We start from the raw sequence: 18,811 nt of genomic DNA, 5'->3' as shown, positions 1-18,811 counted from the left end.
CCACTTATTGACTGTCGTGACATATTCTCCAAGTAAGCTTTCATATTTTCAATGTAGCAGTCTACTATTATGGAACAAGGTAAGCCGGAGCATTTGTGCTGTACAACAGCCTACAATGGGGGCATAAAGCACAATTTACATAGAAATGACCAAATTACTGAGCACTGGCTCAGCCAATGGGTGCTATAATTCAAAAGGACTACTGTGACCACATGCAGGTCTCCAAAGAGTACTGCCTCGAGCCAATGCTAACATTCAAAGAGTAAGTGGTCAGCTAGCAGGAAGGAATGTGCTGTTTCAGCAGCTCTTACTGTAGGTATTTTGTCATCAAGCATCACACGTCCTCTTGCCCTTCTGTGTATTGATTTTATTTGCACTTCAGGCATGAAGAGGACAATGCCTGTTTGACAGTCCCAGCCCACCTCAAAAAAATTAAATAAACTTAATTGACAAACACGTATGTTGTTAACCGCAGGTATTTGTTATGCTGTCAAGAAATACAATTGAAATGTTAAGATGTGTCAGATACAGTATATAGACGTTTGGTTTTGTCAGTGGTTTAGGATTTCCATACCCCTTTTCAAAACTACAAAGAATTATCCCTTTGTTCTTATATATTATTCATATGTCCAGCCGGCTAATTTAGACTAATCAACTCTTTGTCTGGCATTAGTGCTGATTCATAACCTCCCAAGACAACATTTGAATATAAATATCTTAATTAAGGCCAAAATCTCAGCTAGATTGCCTCGAGAAAAACTCGCACCCAACAGCAAAATGATAGATTATCTCACCATGATTGCAATAATAATTTTTTTTCCATCAGAAGACCGAAAAAATAAAAACATAACCACAAGCATACTAATTCACATTTACATACAAATGAATACAGATGCTAATTAGCAAAAAGGCATGTACTTGAAACAGGTCCCCCCGGCTGTACCAAAGCAAGAATGGGCATTACCCAGAGGAATATGAATACCTGTCAAGCATGTCAATCAAATGCTGTTTGACATTTTGGTAGAAACAAGGAAGGGAAGATCAGGGCTAAACATTTGAACGCAAAAAAGTCCTAACAAGGGAGCTAATGTCATGCCTGGGTAATCCTCAATTTGTAAACAAAAGAATTGCAGGGATAATCACATGTTGAATTTAGCTCTTTTACTTACCTTTTATTTGCCTGCAATTGTTGTGTCTTTTTTCTAGCACAACTTGAGGAAAAAAGCATTTATCATTCTGAAATATGTCATCACACCTATCCTCTATTTTATATATAAAATGCAAATGTTTTACATTATGACTTTCTGCGGAATTCGGTCTGACATTTTTGAGACAGAGCCTGAGGGACAAGGCATGACGAATAGGATGGAATTAAGTAGTGAAATTAATCAGGATTTATTTTTTATGTATGTTTTGACTGGCATGAAGCAAATCGCATTAACGGAAAATAGACGGAATCCAAATTGAGTTTAAACAGTTCTTGTTTCTAAAACAGTTAAATGGATTATATTCAGATCTGTATGTCTATTTGTATACATACTTTAGGCTGTATACAAATAGACATGCAAATTACTTCAAATCTAATAATAACATAAAACGATGATGATTAGGCCATATGTCTGGGTTATCTGATTTCTTTATTTCAACATATACTAAACCAAACATCTGAGTCACTGGTTGTCATTACAGAGTGAAAACGATAAAGTAGAGCGATGAAAGTAACGTAGTTTAGTGATGGAAAAGTACACGTAGGATGTCAACTTTTCCATAATTTGTAAGTTTTGCAACCCTGCGAGAGTGGGAAACAGCTGAACAGATGTATAAATCCGCTCCCTTGTGTGTGATATACTGTGATAGAGCCCTGCAAAAAACTATCTCTCCCCCCAAGGACGCAAGTTAATCGGCTAAAGACATTGGCCATCAGTGTTTAGGGACATTTCTATCTCAAAGGAGGAGAAATGTGTCAAAGAGTTTTACGACAGTCACACACAGATTCATTGCCCTGCCAAATAACCCATCGTTTCATTCCCGCTCATTTATCAAACACTTGTGTGCTATCACAGCTGACTTTAAAAGTAAATCCATATGGCAGAGACTAACAAAGCTGGGTGTCCCTCGTGATATTTCCAGATGTACACACTTGTTAAACTCTCAGCCTGGGATGAAATGGAACTACATACCACAAAGCCAAAACCCACACCTGTGGATAGTCCCCCAAAAAAACCCACTAGCTTATTTTAACTTTGACACCTTGATTTAAATGAATTTGGACATACACATGTTGAAATCTAAACAGAGGAGGTCACTTCACTCAACACGTTTTGTTCTCCTCTTATTAGCGGAGGTATGTGCAGCTCTTTTCTCGCCTGTCTCTGTTGCTCATTACCTCCTACTTGGTCTTGAGGAAGAATGCCCAAAGGTCTTGACCCTATGCTTTCACCCCTGGTTTGGACAAAGCTAGGCTTTGTGCCAGCTCTGCAGGCACACCACAGCCCGGCTGTCCAGCCTATGCACGGCCAAAGCCCCTCCAGCCGTTACCCCGGGCCCCCAGTTTACTCTTCATGGCGCGTATCCACTCAGCTGTGTCTAACCGACTCTCCCTAGTATGTGCCGTGTTTCATAATGAAATCATTCAGTCATGCTCAGGAAGTTCCCTGCACTGTGTAGCCATGAAAGAATGCCAGTTATGTCCGTCCATTCACACAGGGCAGGCCCTCAGGGAAAGGGGCAGTCTAAGTTAGTTAGTCACCTGGTGTCTTGCAATACACTTAATTTAACTTTTTTTGTAATCCAGAGCACTCAGTCTTCCATGAATTAAATCATGCAACTTAGATTGTTGTAATCAAGCAACTGTCATGTGAGGATGATGACTTTTTGATAGGCTCTATTCTAGTGAGAGAAAATTAGGAATAGTTTGATATTTTGTTAAATGTGCTTATTTGCTATCTCAACAAGTAAGATGAGGACACGGATACTACTCTTGTGTCTTTCTGATCAATACAAGGCTACAGCCAGCAGTCTAGCTGCATTAACACCAAATCAGGGGATGCAGAGATAAGCACTGAGTTATACGCCAGTGTGAGAGTGTCATTTAAATGGACCATTTAACGGCTAACGTCTACACTACGATCAAAATGTCTTTGTTCTCTCATGGCAGTCATGGCAGCGTTTTACAGCTTTTGATCGCCACTAACATGCCTGGCCGACACATGGTGATGTCGGGCAACTTTTCTTCAAATCTGGATTGATTGCTTTTGAACTTGGTTGCAAAGATTGTTGGGAGATCTGTCTTTTACGTCGCATTGCCTGATTTGGTGACCTTACGTCGAAACCTTTAAGGCTCCCCAATCACAATTGTAAAATTAGTTGAAACAATGGCATCAAAAAACATGTGTAAAATAAAAACATGTTTTTTTTTTAATATGACCAACTGATAAGCCTGACTTTATCCTCATTTAACAAAGATATGAAATAGGATCTCAGCCAACTTTAAACGGTTTATGTACTCAGCTGGTTCTCCTTCCACCCGCCTGCCTGAGAAGTGTCTGTGCGTTTGTGTGTCCATGGAGATGATCCTCCCTCAGCTCCTCTGGAATGTTTGCAATGTGCACAAAGACAAAGATCCGCTTGAGTACCTGGGGCCTGCTGTGGGCCCCTGGCTAGTATGACTGCCTGAGCCTGTAGTTCAACCAGCCTCCGGACACAGAAAACAAGCACATCTGGAAGAAACCACACAACACTGGCATATACAAGGGCATAACTAACTGCCATGTACTGCATAATAACCTACTGTGCTGATGCCACGAGCTATAGGACAAGCTGCACTCATTAGTCAATGTCACAACGTTTTGTGCATGAACATTTTGTTGCCTCTGGGTTAAACATTTGGGGGACTTGAAGGAGTTTGTATGGTGATCTGAAATAAGCCAGGCGGAGAGAGTAAGGGAGGAACATATGTGAACAGTTAAAAGGGTGATTCAACAGCCTCTTTGATATCCCCCATTAGTGTGATTACAGCTGGCATGTTCCAAAAAAATGACTTTCTAGTGCAAAGGGATACCCAAAAGAAAACCTAATTAGGAAAATGAAACTTTCATCTTCCATTTAGCTAACAAATAAAGTTGACAGTGATGTTACCAGTGAAAATGAATGTGTGGGGGGAGATAAGGCAGATCGTACGAGACAGGGAAAGAAGCAAGTGTTTGGACCTGCATACCTCAGTTCAGCATTGTGTTTAATCCCTGGTGCATGCAACAGCCTGTCGTAAATCTCTTTCCAGCCTCTGGAATTAACAGACATGCTTAGAGCATGATGCCCAGCTGCAGCACCAGCCCCCCCACCCCTGAAACACACATGTTCACATACTAACCCTACTGCCGGCACATTAACATGACCTGCTTTCTCCTATCCAACAGTCACTGCACATATTGATCCCCAAGTCCCTATTAGAGCTGCAGCAGGCAGTTAGTCTGTAAAAAGCCTCTAGTTACACCTGCCTAAACCTCTGCTGCCTCTCTGCCACTTGCAGTGACCTAGCAGGGAGAAACATAATTCACTGATACTGCCACACGTGCTGTAAGCCATGAAATGAAGTGCGAGTACAAATCAAGCCACTTTTTGAACCAGATGCACTTTCCCTCTCTGTGGCGCTGGATAGCCTACTAACAGGAGTGGTGTGCCCTGAAGTTGGCCATACATAAAGAAAGTTGTAAAAGAAACCAGATGAGGTGCATAACAGTGAGAGGCTGGAAAGAATTAGGCCTTCAAAAGTTTCATCATTGACTTTCCCTCTGATGTGCTCGTAAGTCTAGAACCAGGAATCAGACACAGAGCTGCACCGATAGTGGAACTAATAAGGAGAGCATGCTTCCAAAAGGGTTGAATTAAAGAAAGATGTGGTTATATGCAAAGTGAAAGCATAAGGCAGGGTACTGGAGCTAACCTCCATGCAGGCATAATATATACCGATACATTTTTCTGTTGAATACCTTTCACAGTTACAAATTCAACCTTTGAAAAACTGTAAACAAGCTCTCCTCTGAGAGCGGAGTGTTCATTAATTGTGGGTCTGGCCTCTCACAGCACATACACCCAGAAAGGGAATTGTCTTACTTTTCAGCGAAACACATTGAACCAATAAACCAACCTTGGCTTGAATGTTTGTATTACTAGAATGACACATATTCTTTCTTCTGGTTGGGAGAAGCAGAATGTTACAATATAGTTAGGGAACAGTTAAACCCCTTTCAAAGGATGTCAAATGATGTCAGTTGTCTCCTTCACTTTATCATTCTGGGTGAGATTATAAAAAGGATTACAGATCCCTGATTTGGCGTGCCAGTGGCTGACAGAATGGCTCCTGGGGAACTGTGTGCCAGTACAAGATATTTCTGAAGCACAATGAGAGCACTGTAATGGGCAAGTACAGAGGCAGGAGGTACAGAGACGGACTAGGTTAATATTTGATGCACTCTAATAAGGCAGTTAAGCACAAACGGCATACTGAATACATAGTCTGACAACAGTTGAATTAAATTAAAGTGTATTTATCAAAATGACACAAGATTTTTGGAATGTTACAATGCATGTTAAATTAGTGGAGCATCAAATTGCAGACAATATTTACAAAGTACTTACAGCATGTACAATGGGTATGATGTGATTTTAAGGCTGAATATGCAATCCAAACACAATTACAGGAGTGCAGGTGCTGCTATGACTGTGTAATGTGCAAACAATTCTCTATAAAAAGCTATCCAGATGTCAACAGAAATACAGTATTCAAGAGTCAGCTTATGTTAAGGCTTTAGGAGTGTATCATTAGGATTGTTGAACACAAGGCAAGAATCCAAAAACACTTGAGGGGCTGCGTTATTATACCCTAGTCAGAAATATAACATTTAATCCCATTAAGGTGAGCCTCAGTGGGCAAAGTAAGACAGGAAAGACTGGCCTAAATCATCCCTCTCTGTGGGGCATACAGTGGAAAACTCAGCAGGGGGAATTCTGTCAAATGTACTTATTTATAAAGTAGGCAACACATTCTATTCACAAGAGGTAGTTCAGCTGGATATTCTAAACAGTTTTGTGTAATGATATTAGACATCAGTTTAGCACAGGTGTGCCAGGTGCCTTTGTAGAGCTCATTATACTCTGCAGACAGCAAATCCATCAGCTGTGCATGCTGAATGTTCACAGCTGGCTGTACTTGGCTTTGCAATGCAAAATGTGTTTGTATATTCTGTCTATCCTGTCCTGGAGCACACCAGCGTGCTCGTCCGAGAGAAATCCTAATTCCTGGGACAAAGGCTCGCTGTCTCTGTAGAGCTCCCGCAGCCTCTTCCTGGCGTCTCTGCGCCTGTGCAGCTCCGCCACGCGCTGCATGGTCCTTTTTCTGAACACACACACTGAGCTCAGTACTGTACTGTGGTATTTCTCCCACATGTTCAACACCCGAAAGCCGTGCACGAGTCCGGCCTCATTGTCTATGAACACAAGGTCGCCGCGGGGTGTTTTCAGGAGGTTGTTGGTGTCCCTCTCCATTACGCGCGAATCCCACTGCAGGCTGAACAGATTGCTGACGAGTCTGTCGAAGTTTGCCGTCAGGTAGTCGAATATGATCAGGTCGCTCCACTGCATGAGCTCCAGCAGCTCCGCCGTGGTCTTGTTCTGGAGCTCCCCTAGCACAGGATGCAGCCCGCTGCTCTCCTGTCTGAGCGGCGCAGGTGTGACCACCCCGGTCAGGTTGGAGACCCACTCGGTGAGGGACACCACGGCCCGATCGCTCCACAGTAAACCACCTATCCGCGTCCTCACAGCCGCCCACTGTTCACTGTCACTGTTCACCTGGGACAGTACGAGGGGAGGCAGGTTTGTGATGCCGAGCAAGCTGGCAAGGTAATACGTCAAAGTTTCCCCTTGCACCTGATCCGCGTTTATCCCGTAACGCACACACGCTTTGGTCCCATCTGCGAAAGTGGCAAGCTGGTTAGATATCCTGCCGCATCCCGGCTCCAGCTTCACTATCCGATATGTCCTGGCTCTCTCTCGCCAAGACAGGGCATATTCCTCCGAGAAGCCCACGGGGAGAAGATCCTCCAGCCATTCACTCCAAAATATCCCATCCTCCACCGGGGAGCCTAACTTGACCGGGCCCTCCCGCAGCGCTGACCTCTTGTTATCCCCATTCACATGGTAATCTCGATTTCCTGCAGAGGCAGTTTGATCAGTGAGGTTGCGAGCCTCGAGTCTGTCCCCCAAGTGTGGTCTTTGTGCCGCTGGGACAGTTAGCAATGCCCGGAAAGTTTTGGCCGAGAGGTCTGCTGGGAGACCCTGGTGAAAAGACCCTGCGCCCGGTGCAGAGAACCCGCGTTTGTGTCGTTCCAAACGGTTCTCCAGTGCGCTCCAGACGTAGAAAACACTCGCAAGGGCGCACAGGAAAAGAAGAGCGAACAAGTTTGCCGAAACAGCCCTCATGGTGAAGACCACCCTTCCGAGACCCACAGAGCTCCGGTTAGGTTTGAATAAGACAGAAATAACGTATTTTCTTCAATCCACCGAGCGCCCAGTGTCCCGTACACCCCCCCAAGCCCGGCGGCTCACAGGCGGACTGTTTGAGATCACAGGAAGAAAAGCGTCTCCGAAACAGAGTGAATCTCATCTCCCGTCCTGAGCAGATGCCTTGTCACATCCCTCCTCTGCGGGGAAACGTAGCACTCCGGCTCACCACAGCGGATATCCTTTATTGAACGCTCTCCATTATAACCCACTGGCGTTGTAGGTGCTTTCTGTCAGTGTGCACCTCTCCCTCTCTCTTCTTCCCTTTCTCTCTGAACTGGGTGAGTTCGTTTTGTGGTGGTGTCGGCTCTCAGAGAGACACTAGGCTGTGAGACACGTGACTCCAGTCCCGAGATGGTGGGCGGATCGTGGGAAGGAGAGGAGCGGAGCAAGTGCACCGCGCTGTGTGTGTAAATGTGATGTGAGAGGATTGTGTGGTATTGGCAAAGGCAGCCATTATGATAATTGATACCTGGGGCAGAAGTACTTTGGAAATAATGTCACAATTTTAAACAAATTATATTTTGTGCCTGTGCACCAAGCTGAATGAGGCAAAGGCAAGCAGGGATAGATGCCAGACCAAACATTCACATATTTTTTTTTGTTTTTTTTTGTTTATGATCACCATGAGGTCATTATGTATGAAAAAAAAAGCACTTAGCCTAGCATCAGCACCATATATGTTATTGTTTTGGCTCTGTGCACACATTATATTGGATTTTAAATGAAAGTATAACTATGGGGCTAAAGTGCAAGAGTCACCGTTCTTTTTACACCCCTCAGTTTTAGAACAATGACCCAAAACTATGATCATAAAAATACAGACAAGTCATGTCCTGTTCCAGACTAGCTCAAGTTAGTCATCTGACATGTATCCAGCTGCTCATGACTCTGCTGATAACTTGGCTCAAGGCAAAAATCTCCTGAAACAATTCAAGAAGTGAAGATAGCAGCAGCAAAGGGCTGACAAAGGGTGCCTATGAGTTTTAAACCTCATTGAATGGAAATCAATGCAACCAAATATTTAATGCGATTAGTCACTTTATCCGTTTATCGTAAGGACCCTCAAATGTAATTGTCAGCATTTTTATTACAGTGTTGTTTCTTTTAAAACTAAGCGCTGAGCAGGGAGCCAAGACAATAATAAAAGTGACTTTTGCAAGACTCACAGACATCATTGTATAAACCAATAGCTTCCGATTCTACATCATATTTTCCTTAGGCGGAAAGAACATTTTGAGACATTTCAAATAATTGAACACACACATTGAAGATATCACTCATTTAAGTGCGTTTCTAAAAGTTGCATTGTCATTTAAACCTATTGGTACGAAGACATTTTCCTCAATTCCTTTTATATCTCTAATCATCTTCAAAATGTGCTTATACATTAAAAATAGTCGTACCACACTTTTACAGAGCTTTCAACTAGGGCTGTCACAAGAACAGATTTTCACAATATGATAATCATGGGCAAACAAATTATATCTATAGGAAGCTTAAACAAATATACAATGCTATCATTGAAATTAATCATTTACATTGTTATAGTGTGTTTTGTCTTTTTTTGACAAATGACTTATTGAAGAGGTGCAGAAAGAGTGTAACCACAACTGTAGAAGAGAAATGTACAGAAAGAACAATTATACTAATGGATAATAAAAACCGTACTGTTATTGTCAATAGCAGATATTCAGCTGCATATGGAGTTTGCTCACTCATGACATAGACAAATCAGGCAAAAACCTTATTTTTATAAGGTCTAGGACTTGTGACCTGTTTTGTATTCTTAAAAATCTTCATCCTTTCAGCTGCTACAGTAAGTGAGTTGTCATTTTCCCTCAAAAACCCAGAGCACAATGAATTCAACTCCTGCTGGTTTCATCTTCATCCAAGGCACAAGGCACACAAACTCCTTTATACACATCTCCCTCATTAACTAATTCCTCATTAGCATCTCCCCAACCCTTCGCCATTCAATTCATGTTTTCACACTCTATCTTGAACCTTAGTTTGCTAATCAAATTAATTGGGTCATAATTATAGCAACAAGCTGGCATGCTAAATTGCCTCAGTCGTAAAGACAGCCACAGACAAGAATTCTCAATTACCCCCAGTAAACTAGAGGTCGGCTAATGTATGCTTCAAACGCCGGGAGCGTTCACGGTCATATTCAGGTTATTTATTTAGTCTGAAGGAAGATATAATGAACTACACATAACCCCTCCCACTCTGGTGTATCTTTTTATATCTAATAACAAGCAGGAACAGAGATGGAAACAACTTCTCGTAGATAGTCAGGTGAAATTATTCCGATGTGGTCATATTGCTCATGCAGCCTTCGCTTCTGCTTAGCCAAGTTGGATTTTTCTCTTTCTTTCCATCAGCAGAATAATTTGTTCTATTCCCAGCCTGTGTTTGATTCTACAAGGCAGATTGACAGCAGTGGCCGTGCAGAGGGAACCACAATCCCCGGGTTGAGCATGAGTAGAGAACCATTTACAAGTCCTAGAATCTCAAAAAACGTGTAGTGGTGCATGGCTGAGCATGTTTTTCTAACATGTTAGACAAAACAGTGTGTCCTTGTGGAGGTGGGGTTTCACCATCTGAGTTAAGAGCTGTTTAAAACGAATTAGCCGTTTGCAAATTGCACACTCTGTTTGTGTCCCAGAAGTACCGATAGTAAGAGTTACTAAACAGGCTTACTGAATGCATACAATTATAGATGGATATAAAAAGGATGCATTCAAGTATTCTAAGATTAATGTATACCACACATCACTTTGGCTTGTTATCTCTTGACTTGTTTTGTAGTCCTGACATGAAACCCTACCTCCTCTACAATTGCTTGTTTCCCTTCAGTTTTACTTTAGAGCTGAGTAACGGCAAGACTTTCAAGGTCCAGACATAGGAAATGAAGAAGGCTTAAGTGCATTGCTGGAATTCTGTCTGATGTGTGTTGCTTTTTAGGAGTGTGGAGTGACTGTATTTACTGGCTCCGTCTGCGGCAGCACAAATCTAGGTGTCCCTTTCCCCCTCGAGCACAAGTTGGGGCATGTTCACATATCAAACCTATCTGTTTCTTGCCATGTGTTATCTACAGGTCAGAAAAATCTCTTAGCCCCCACTACTCCTGACGCATTCCTCCCTCCTTTCTCCTCGTAAATCCCACTGCAGTCCCAGGAGGGCAGTAACGTCGGGAAAGCCTTACTCCACCAGTCATGGCTGGTCACCAGTCAAACGAATGCAGTGACATAAGAGAGGCCTGACCGTCTGTCATTCTGTCCACAGTGTCACAGTACACCCATCACCGGCCCGTCTGGCCACGCCACAGCTGTGATAGAATCTCGGGTTTTCTGCGTGGTGCTCGCCCCCCTTTGCAGATGGACAGTGGGACGCAAAGGAGACGTAAAATGATGGTGGACATAGGAGAAGAAAGTGCAGTGTGCCTCTGTCCCTTCCTTCGTAGTCTAAGGTTAGTTCACGCTGAGCAATAACTCATAGGTCCCTTGACACTTTGCAGCACTCTGTTTCCTGGACTGAATAATGAATGTGCAGGGCTTCCATTAGCGTTGAAAGCTACGATTATTTCACAGGGCCTGACAATTACTCACGCTCAGGGATTCGGGGACAGGGTGGGGGATGAATTCATCATCTCCTGATGAAGATATCTGCAAGAACGTGTGTTCTTTTGGACAAGCGTGTACTCATATGTTTAGTGTGGAGCAGATAATGAAAAGGAAGAATGATCATTTGATTTAGTATTCTAGGAGTGTGCATGGATGCACACTGAACTTACAATACCTGCTCTCAATCCAGAAACTGGGATATAGCCATCTGTTCAACAAGCCCAGAATTCTTCTTTCTGATCAGAACGCTACCATCACGCTGCGGCAAACTTGCAGTGGAGGATGTACGTACCATTACAATAAATTCTCTGGAGACAGATAAGACATTTCTTTTATCCACCAGTAACAGAGACACGATTTCGTCAGCACTTATCCCAAGTAACGCTTTGGGATAATGCAGCAATTGCACGAAAAGGACATTTCTAGTCAGCTCACTTCTATTTTTTGGCTTCTTTTATCAGGCAGATGCTGCTGGCGTTGAATATAAGAGGTTGCACACTTTAATTTTCCACTATAGTGTTTCTTGGATGATGCTGTTTTAATAAGCAACCGCAGTCACCCTCTTGGCTTTATCTTGAGGATCTCAGAGGCGGAGAGCAGAAACGATCTGCCGGCAGAATCAAACAGCGCTGTTTCTAGTTCCAGAGATCCACCGCACCATTTAGACCCACTGCCCTTTTCCACCAGTCACTGTGGTTTCCTTAGCATGCCTGTGCCAATTTCCTGATACGCATCCTCAATGTTTTTAGCAAAGACTGGGTTGGTTTCTATTCACTAATAAAAAATACATTTGTTAATGAATGCTGCATGCTCTCTCAGCTGTGTAGGAAAAGCAGGATGTTTAGTTTATTGAAGTACTGTATTCCCCATCTGCATCCAGCAGAAGTCTAGAAGGGAGGGTGGTTGAACCAGCAGAGGAGTGGGCTATTGATATGCAGTGCTACACAAGGGAGACCCTCTTACAAGAGCAAAATCAGGGAGGGGAGGAAGGAGATGTACTGTCGAGCCACTCGATTAAAGAATCACTGTCCAATCTCCTGGATTACACCTCCTGACCTGCCACGCCAAATCCCCTACTAAATAAGTCAAGAATTGAATTTTTTCTACTTTCTTTTCTGCTAACTGGCTTATTGACTCAAGCTGGCTCAGTTCTTTGTGGCGAGGCTTGCCTTTAAATTGGCTAAAGGGTGAGCTTAAAAACATGTGGTCAATATTAAGAAAGTCATGACATTCAAAGCCTTTGTGTATTTTTATTTATTTTATTTTCACATGAAGTGTGCTGCGGGATATGGTATCGCTCCAGCTTTTGCAAGGGGGTCACACGGTCAGTTAGGATTAGAGCCAGTGGTTGAATGTCCTCCTAACGTTTCAGTGAAACATTTAGCAGCTTCAAGTTTAATGGCTGAACAGGGCAAGTGCTGGCTCTCATCATATAACATTTGAAATGAGTGTTCAGTTGGGAGGAGATTTGTGGTTATGTTTGACTCTTTCTCAACTCCTCCCCGCCCTCTACAGATTTCAAACCAGTTTAAGCAACCACTAATGAAAAACATGTAGCTTTCTCTGCGTATTGAGAGTGGAGGGAATTCACTCAAATTCGTTTGAACACATGTGTAGACTCATGCATATCAGCTTGATTTGTTTAAACAGAAACCCCACATAAGCAATTATTTCAGCTCCATGCCCAGATACTGTGGTGTTAACTACTAGGCTACATTGAATTGAGGTCTAGCTTTTAAGCTAGTGTTAAGTCGTTGTTTCAAATGGCTAAATGTAGAGTGTACATTCAGATTAAAGCAGTGCTGTATTACTATTTATTCACCAATTTGGGCACTAAACACGCCCCAGTTGACTAAAAGCGTAAGTTTCAGTGTTTAATTAAATTGTGATTAGATGCAAGCTGGACATTAGTTACAAAAATAATAGCTAGACATACCCTTGTAGCTCATTGGTTTTAAAACGGTTGATTACACCTTAATTAACATCTTGACATAGAAACATTTCAGCACCTGACAGCATTCTATTTTAAGTTAAGATGTCTACCTCTGAGTTGCACTCTCTTTTTCCAGCTTCACCGTAGTAATAATAATGGTGTTGGTGGGTAAACAAAAGGAAAAGGCCAGAATCCCTGACAGAAGAATGACCCCCGTGACATTTTGACCTCTTCCTCTCACGAGGCCAGTGGTGTTGACAGGACCCTGGTGGGGGATGGGTAAACAAACAAGGCACGTGGAAAAGAAATCCAAGTACCCTCTGCAAGTCAAACAAAAGTAAGGAAAATCTTACCCAGAACTCTGTCAGTCTCTCACCAGAAATGAACATGCAAAATAGACTGTTTGAGTGAGCCTAATCGTGTAAAATATAAAAAAAAGTTCAACTTCATTCAAGTAACTGTGTATTTTTGTAAAACATTCTGCGTTCTTGGCACAGTGTGTTTAAGTCACAAATAATCCCCTTTGTCTTATCTTTTAATCTTTGTTAATTTCCCTTTAGTGTGATGTTGAAAAAAACAAATCCTGCCTGTCTTTCTGAGCCTAAAATCCGCACAAGTGTATGAGATGGGCCTTTTCCATAATTTAAGAGAGGAGAGTAAACTATCCGCCCATTTAGCCCCAGCTTTATTTCACTGGAAGTCAGCTATAGACTGGAGGCTTGATCATTTATGGCTGTGGCCTTGTGGAACGATTGTCCTCCAAAGGCCTTGATGTTGAGTGTATTTTACTTCTCTATGCTTCACTGGTGCCTGCAATCTCTAATGTGGCATATAGAAACCCGCCACCAGATTTGTGTCCCCCGGGACAGGTTTGTATCACTGTTAGCTGTCAGCCCATACATTATGCCGTTTAAGCAAGAATAATCACTGCTATTAACAACAAAGCAGACCCAATTGAATAATTTAACCAAGTGGCAGTGGCTCGTTGCTGATAAAAGAAGGGAGTGGAACATTTATCAAAAAGCCAGCCCTCACGAGAATATAAATAATAAAATTAGATCAGAGTGATTAGCTGTGAAGCCCCATTCCAGTCCGGTACCTAGTACTTACTAGTACTTACATTCCTCTCCCACTGAGGCTTGCTGTGGACATCTTGATTTCACGTTGCTGCCCGCAATGGCAAATCAATATATTCCATAACAGATGGAAGTGGGCACGAATTGATATACTTCATGTGAAATGGTAGAAAGTGATCTGCACTTTTTGTGAATGGCCCCCACAAGATAAAATACATGTAATCTCTTTCACATCAGACTTGCTTATGTGTCTTCAAGGTCTACTTTAGATGCACCTCATACCTTCCTTGACAGATATACAGTACAGTATCATGGATTTGTAGGCTCTGACTCCCTCTAGAGGGAGTAGATGTTAAGGACCAACAACAGCATGCCTTCTCTCTAAACACTCCCACTCATTTAAAATATATACTTTTGAAACTCTAGCTTACACCAGATTTCATGATTCAGTATGCAGGATTTTGAAGGGGAAACATGCATCCCATCTGAAATGGTCATGTTTAGAGGGAGTTGTGGCAATTTTTTACATTAACTCGCCAAGAACATTTGTACATAGATCTTACACTCGAATAAAAGTAGCAATACAACATACAGTAGTACTGCACACCTCAAGGACACTGAGGCGGGCAGATAGTGGCCGACCCCTCCCACCCTGGACACAAACTGTTCACCTTCAGCCACATCATAGACTCTATACATTAATGCAAACAATGTACAACAATATCCGTTTTCTTTTCTTATTATTACTGCCGATTTTTATTTGTATTCCATATTTTATTCCATTCCATTGCAATGTAAATACTGTTATATTTATATTTTTTATTATTTTTAATATTTGTTCTAGTTCTCTATCTGTGTTTTAATTGTTGTTTTACTTTTATGTATGCACCACGACACCTAGTCAAATTCCTCGTAAGTGTAAACCTACCTGGTAATAAACCTGTTTCTGATTCTGATTCTAGTACACCTCTCTGTAACTCAGTTACAAATAAAAGTCTTGCACTCAGAAAAGTACTTAATGAAAAATACATAAGTATAGCATAACAAAATAAAACTAAAAGTATTTATGAAGAAAAGTACATTTCAGAATAATGTTCTCCAGTTGGATTATAATTAATAACGCTTTTATGTTTTCATCATGGTGTCGGATTGTATGAGTTGTTTATATTTTGAATTGAAAATTCAGTTTGTTAAGTAAATACATTCAAATGTAGTCAAGTTAAATGTAAAATATTTGCCTTCGACTTATATTTTAGTGAAAGCATTAAGTAGCATAAACTAGAAACACTTAAAGTGGACCTATCATGCTATATTTGAACAATATATTGTAGGGCCATACCTATATAAAGTATATAAATATAGTTTTTTTTTCAAAATACCAAACAGATCCTGCATTTTAGCCATGCCTCATTTCGTTCTATTTGCTCTTTCCAGCCCTGTTTTTGCAGGGGGCTGATTCTGTGAGCTGCAGCTGACCACGCCCCCCTGCAGGAGAGGGGAGCGTGCTTTGAGATCAGCTGCTGGGCTGTCAGAAGAGGGGGAGAAAAAGAGATCTCCGTCCTCCGTGTTTTATTCTTATATGATTATATAGAGTCATTATTCATTTATTTTAAAGCTCAATAAATAACAAAGAAGACCTTTGACCGGCACTTTTCTAATTTTGTCCGGAAGATTTAAACTTTAACGGACATGTTGACCGGCGGAAAAAAATCTAACTGAAACTCTGTCGCACGGTCCCCTCGTTCCTTGGAAGAGGCGGAGAGGTGGGTGTTTGTCATCTGCTGGTGGACTAACCGGAGAGAATTACAGTGCTTGCCTCGACGGGGAGGGATTGCATTGAATTAAAGCAGCAGGAGCAAACGCTTGCCTCGGGGAGGGAGAAAAAGAGCCACAGCGGAGAATAAACAGAAGGGCAACCATGGCAACCATGTGCGGGAAGTCTTCTTCGCTGCTTTTGTGGCAGACTACAGCGCCACTTACAGGCCTGGCATATGTACTACAGCGTCTCCAGCGCTTTCGAGCGGCAATGGCCGGCCGTGGCCCAACCCCACATTCCCCTGATAGGTGGAGAGTTGGCCATATAGGCAGAGCTCCTCGTTCCTGACGTCAGAGAAATTTCAAATCTGTATCAGTCTGTATCAGATCCGTTGCAGCCCCGTTTTTAGAGATTTGGGTATGGAGGAAAAGAGAGAGGGTTGTGTTTTCTGACACTTGGTGAGTTCCCTGGAACACCGGGGACACATATTCATGTATAAAAGACATACAAAAGTGCATTTTGCATGATAGGTAGGAGGTTAAGTACTCCAAAATAGTACTAAAGTATAGTACTTGAGTTAATGTCCTTCTAAAGGTGAATGTCTCCACAGTTACACCATAGTCGAGGCTACGCACTAGAGCGGTTTCTATCTTCAGCTGCCCACGTTATCTGAGATTAGACATCAGTATGAGCAGCACATGATGTAAGAGTTCTGTAAGGCTACATTTATTAGAGACATGAACACTTCCTCAGCGATCAGAAGGATTTATCAGTTACTTAAGAATCTGGTACTGTTTCTTGCAAAATTACGTAAATCAATTTGAACTGCATGTTTTGAATCAAGATCAGCTTTTTTAATCTAACATTCATGGGTGTGCTATTTAAGGATTTATCCCAGACAAGTGATCCTGATCCTGGCATTCAGCTTATTAAATCCAGGGGCCTCATTTATAAAGGGATATACGCTCAAAAAATGGCGTACGCCAGTTTCTACGCAATCTTCGAATATAAATATGTTTTTTTAATTAAGTTTTCCTATCATCCATGTGAGGACAACAAAACATCTTATCTAAATGTCTATTAGCAACAACAGTTTTAACCAAAACCAACATGCCAATTTCCACTAACATCATTACCTATGCCAAGTAGATTATTTGCCTGACTAGGAAAGCTCAGGGGCCTCATTTATAAAGGGATATATGCTCAAAAAATGGCGTACGCCAGTTTCTACGCAATGTTTGCGATTTATAAAATTCTAACTTGATGGGAAAATGTGCGGTCCTCCACGCAAACTCTAACCCATGCGTACGCACTAAGCACACAAACGGGAGAGACGAGAAACTGCGACACCGTTGGCAGAAGGAAGAATGGAGAGAAATGTGTGGAAATAATACCATAAATCAAATGTTACCTCTCATTTATCAAATATGAAGAATTCATTTTCAAACATTGATTAAAGCCAATCTTAAAATGATTAAACAAACGCCTGTTTGAGACTCCTCAGTGCACACAAAAACATAACTTGGAGAAATATATAAATACAGATATGTTATTTAAAACCACCTCGAATATGTTGTGTTACTGTTATGAAATGTTTTCTCATAAATTATGCGGTAAGCAGGAGGACAGAATTACGTCTAAACTGACGCCGTTTTGCATTTCTATAGGTTGTAGATACGAGCATGGTTTTATATACTATCACGTTTAATCGTGTTTTATGCCGTTTGCCAAGACTTGATAAGTCGCTCGTAAAACACAGGAGGTACTACGTAAGCAACCTTCTCACGTCAATCCTACGCAAGGCGTTATAAATGAGGCCCCAGGTCTTTCAACATCATGGCTTTTTTGAGAGCCACAAATCTGTGAAGAAGATCAAAGAGTTTGTGAAGTTAAATTGATCTTTCACGAAGTAGTGAAATGCAAACCCAAAAATGTAAGAGTATAGAGCCAGTAATGTTTTGATTGTGTTTTTTTTCTGAATTTGCTAAGAGCTTTCAAATCTCTCTGTTCTTCTTTCATTTAGTTTGCCTTGACGTAATTGCTTGCTTGTTCTATCTTTACACACACACACACACACACACACACACACACACACACACACACACACACACACACACACACACACACACACACACACACACACACACACACCACACCACGTGTTTTTGGTTTATTTAATACACACTGCTTTGCATAGTGTCCTAACAGCGTTTTCAGAGTAATTTGTGTGTGATGTCAGTGTTACGTATTTTACAGCCCTAAATGAAAGAATAAGTTGGTTTCATCTACATTTGCCAGACTTCCCTTCTCCACCACAAGCAAATGGTCCCTTTCCCAAGAGATTGTGGGTGTCTTAACCCTCCTGTTTACTGAGACGTGACTTATGCATTGCTATGTGGTGTACTGTGTGGTTACGATATTTGCCAACTTTCCCAAACATGTGTGCATTTCCTTGTTTGGCCACAAGAGGCTGCTGTTCTCTCTTATAGAACATCTGCTTAAAGAGCTCTGTATTTTATCTGTTTTATGTAGTCTGCTGTTTGTGCTAAAACTTGGCCTCTTGTGACATAGTACTGAAAAGACAGTAATGAGGGAGGAGGAGCAAAAACTATGTGCTACAAAAACAGAAACTGACTGTGAATGTGTCTTTTGCACATTGTACTGCATTGTATTGTTATTGTATGCTGGTAAACTCAATTTATTAGCCCTTGAACACAAATATTACTACAAAAATAAGAAAAGAAAATGGATTAATGTGGAAAATGAAGATGAATATGTCAGTCATAAACACACTGAACACAGGTCTGATTTATTGAAAAGCCAATCGGTAAAACATGTGCTTTAATTGCTTAATTTAAGT

General features: G+C 41.7%; 2 protein-coding genes across 2 annotated transcripts in view; one reads left to right on the top strand and one right to left on the bottom strand.

Moving 5' to 3' along the window:
- pamr1 (peptidase domain containing associated with muscle regeneration 1) overlaps positions 1-18,811 on the top strand; it is a 70,160-nt gene that overhangs the window by 21,449 nt on the left and 29,900 nt on the right. The window lies entirely within an intron of this gene.
- Positions 5,526-7,841, bottom strand: fjx1 (four-jointed box kinase 1). Its single transcript, XM_034141271.1, has one exon. The coding sequence runs from the start codon at positions 7,474-7,476 to the stop codon at positions 6,193-6,195; it is 1,284 nt and encodes a 427-aa protein (XP_033997162.1). The 5' UTR covers positions 7,477-7,841; the 3' UTR covers positions 5,526-6,192.

The sequence above is a fragment of the Trematomus bernacchii genome, unplaced genomic scaffold, assembly GCF_902827165.1.
Source record: "Trematomus bernacchii unplaced genomic scaffold, fTreBer1.1, whole genome shotgun sequence".
Lineage (NCBI taxonomy): Eukaryota > Metazoa > Chordata > Actinopteri > Perciformes > Nototheniidae > Trematomus > Trematomus bernacchii.
Note: the sequence above shows the minus strand (reverse complement) of the source record. Positions and strands in the feature narration are given on the sequence as shown.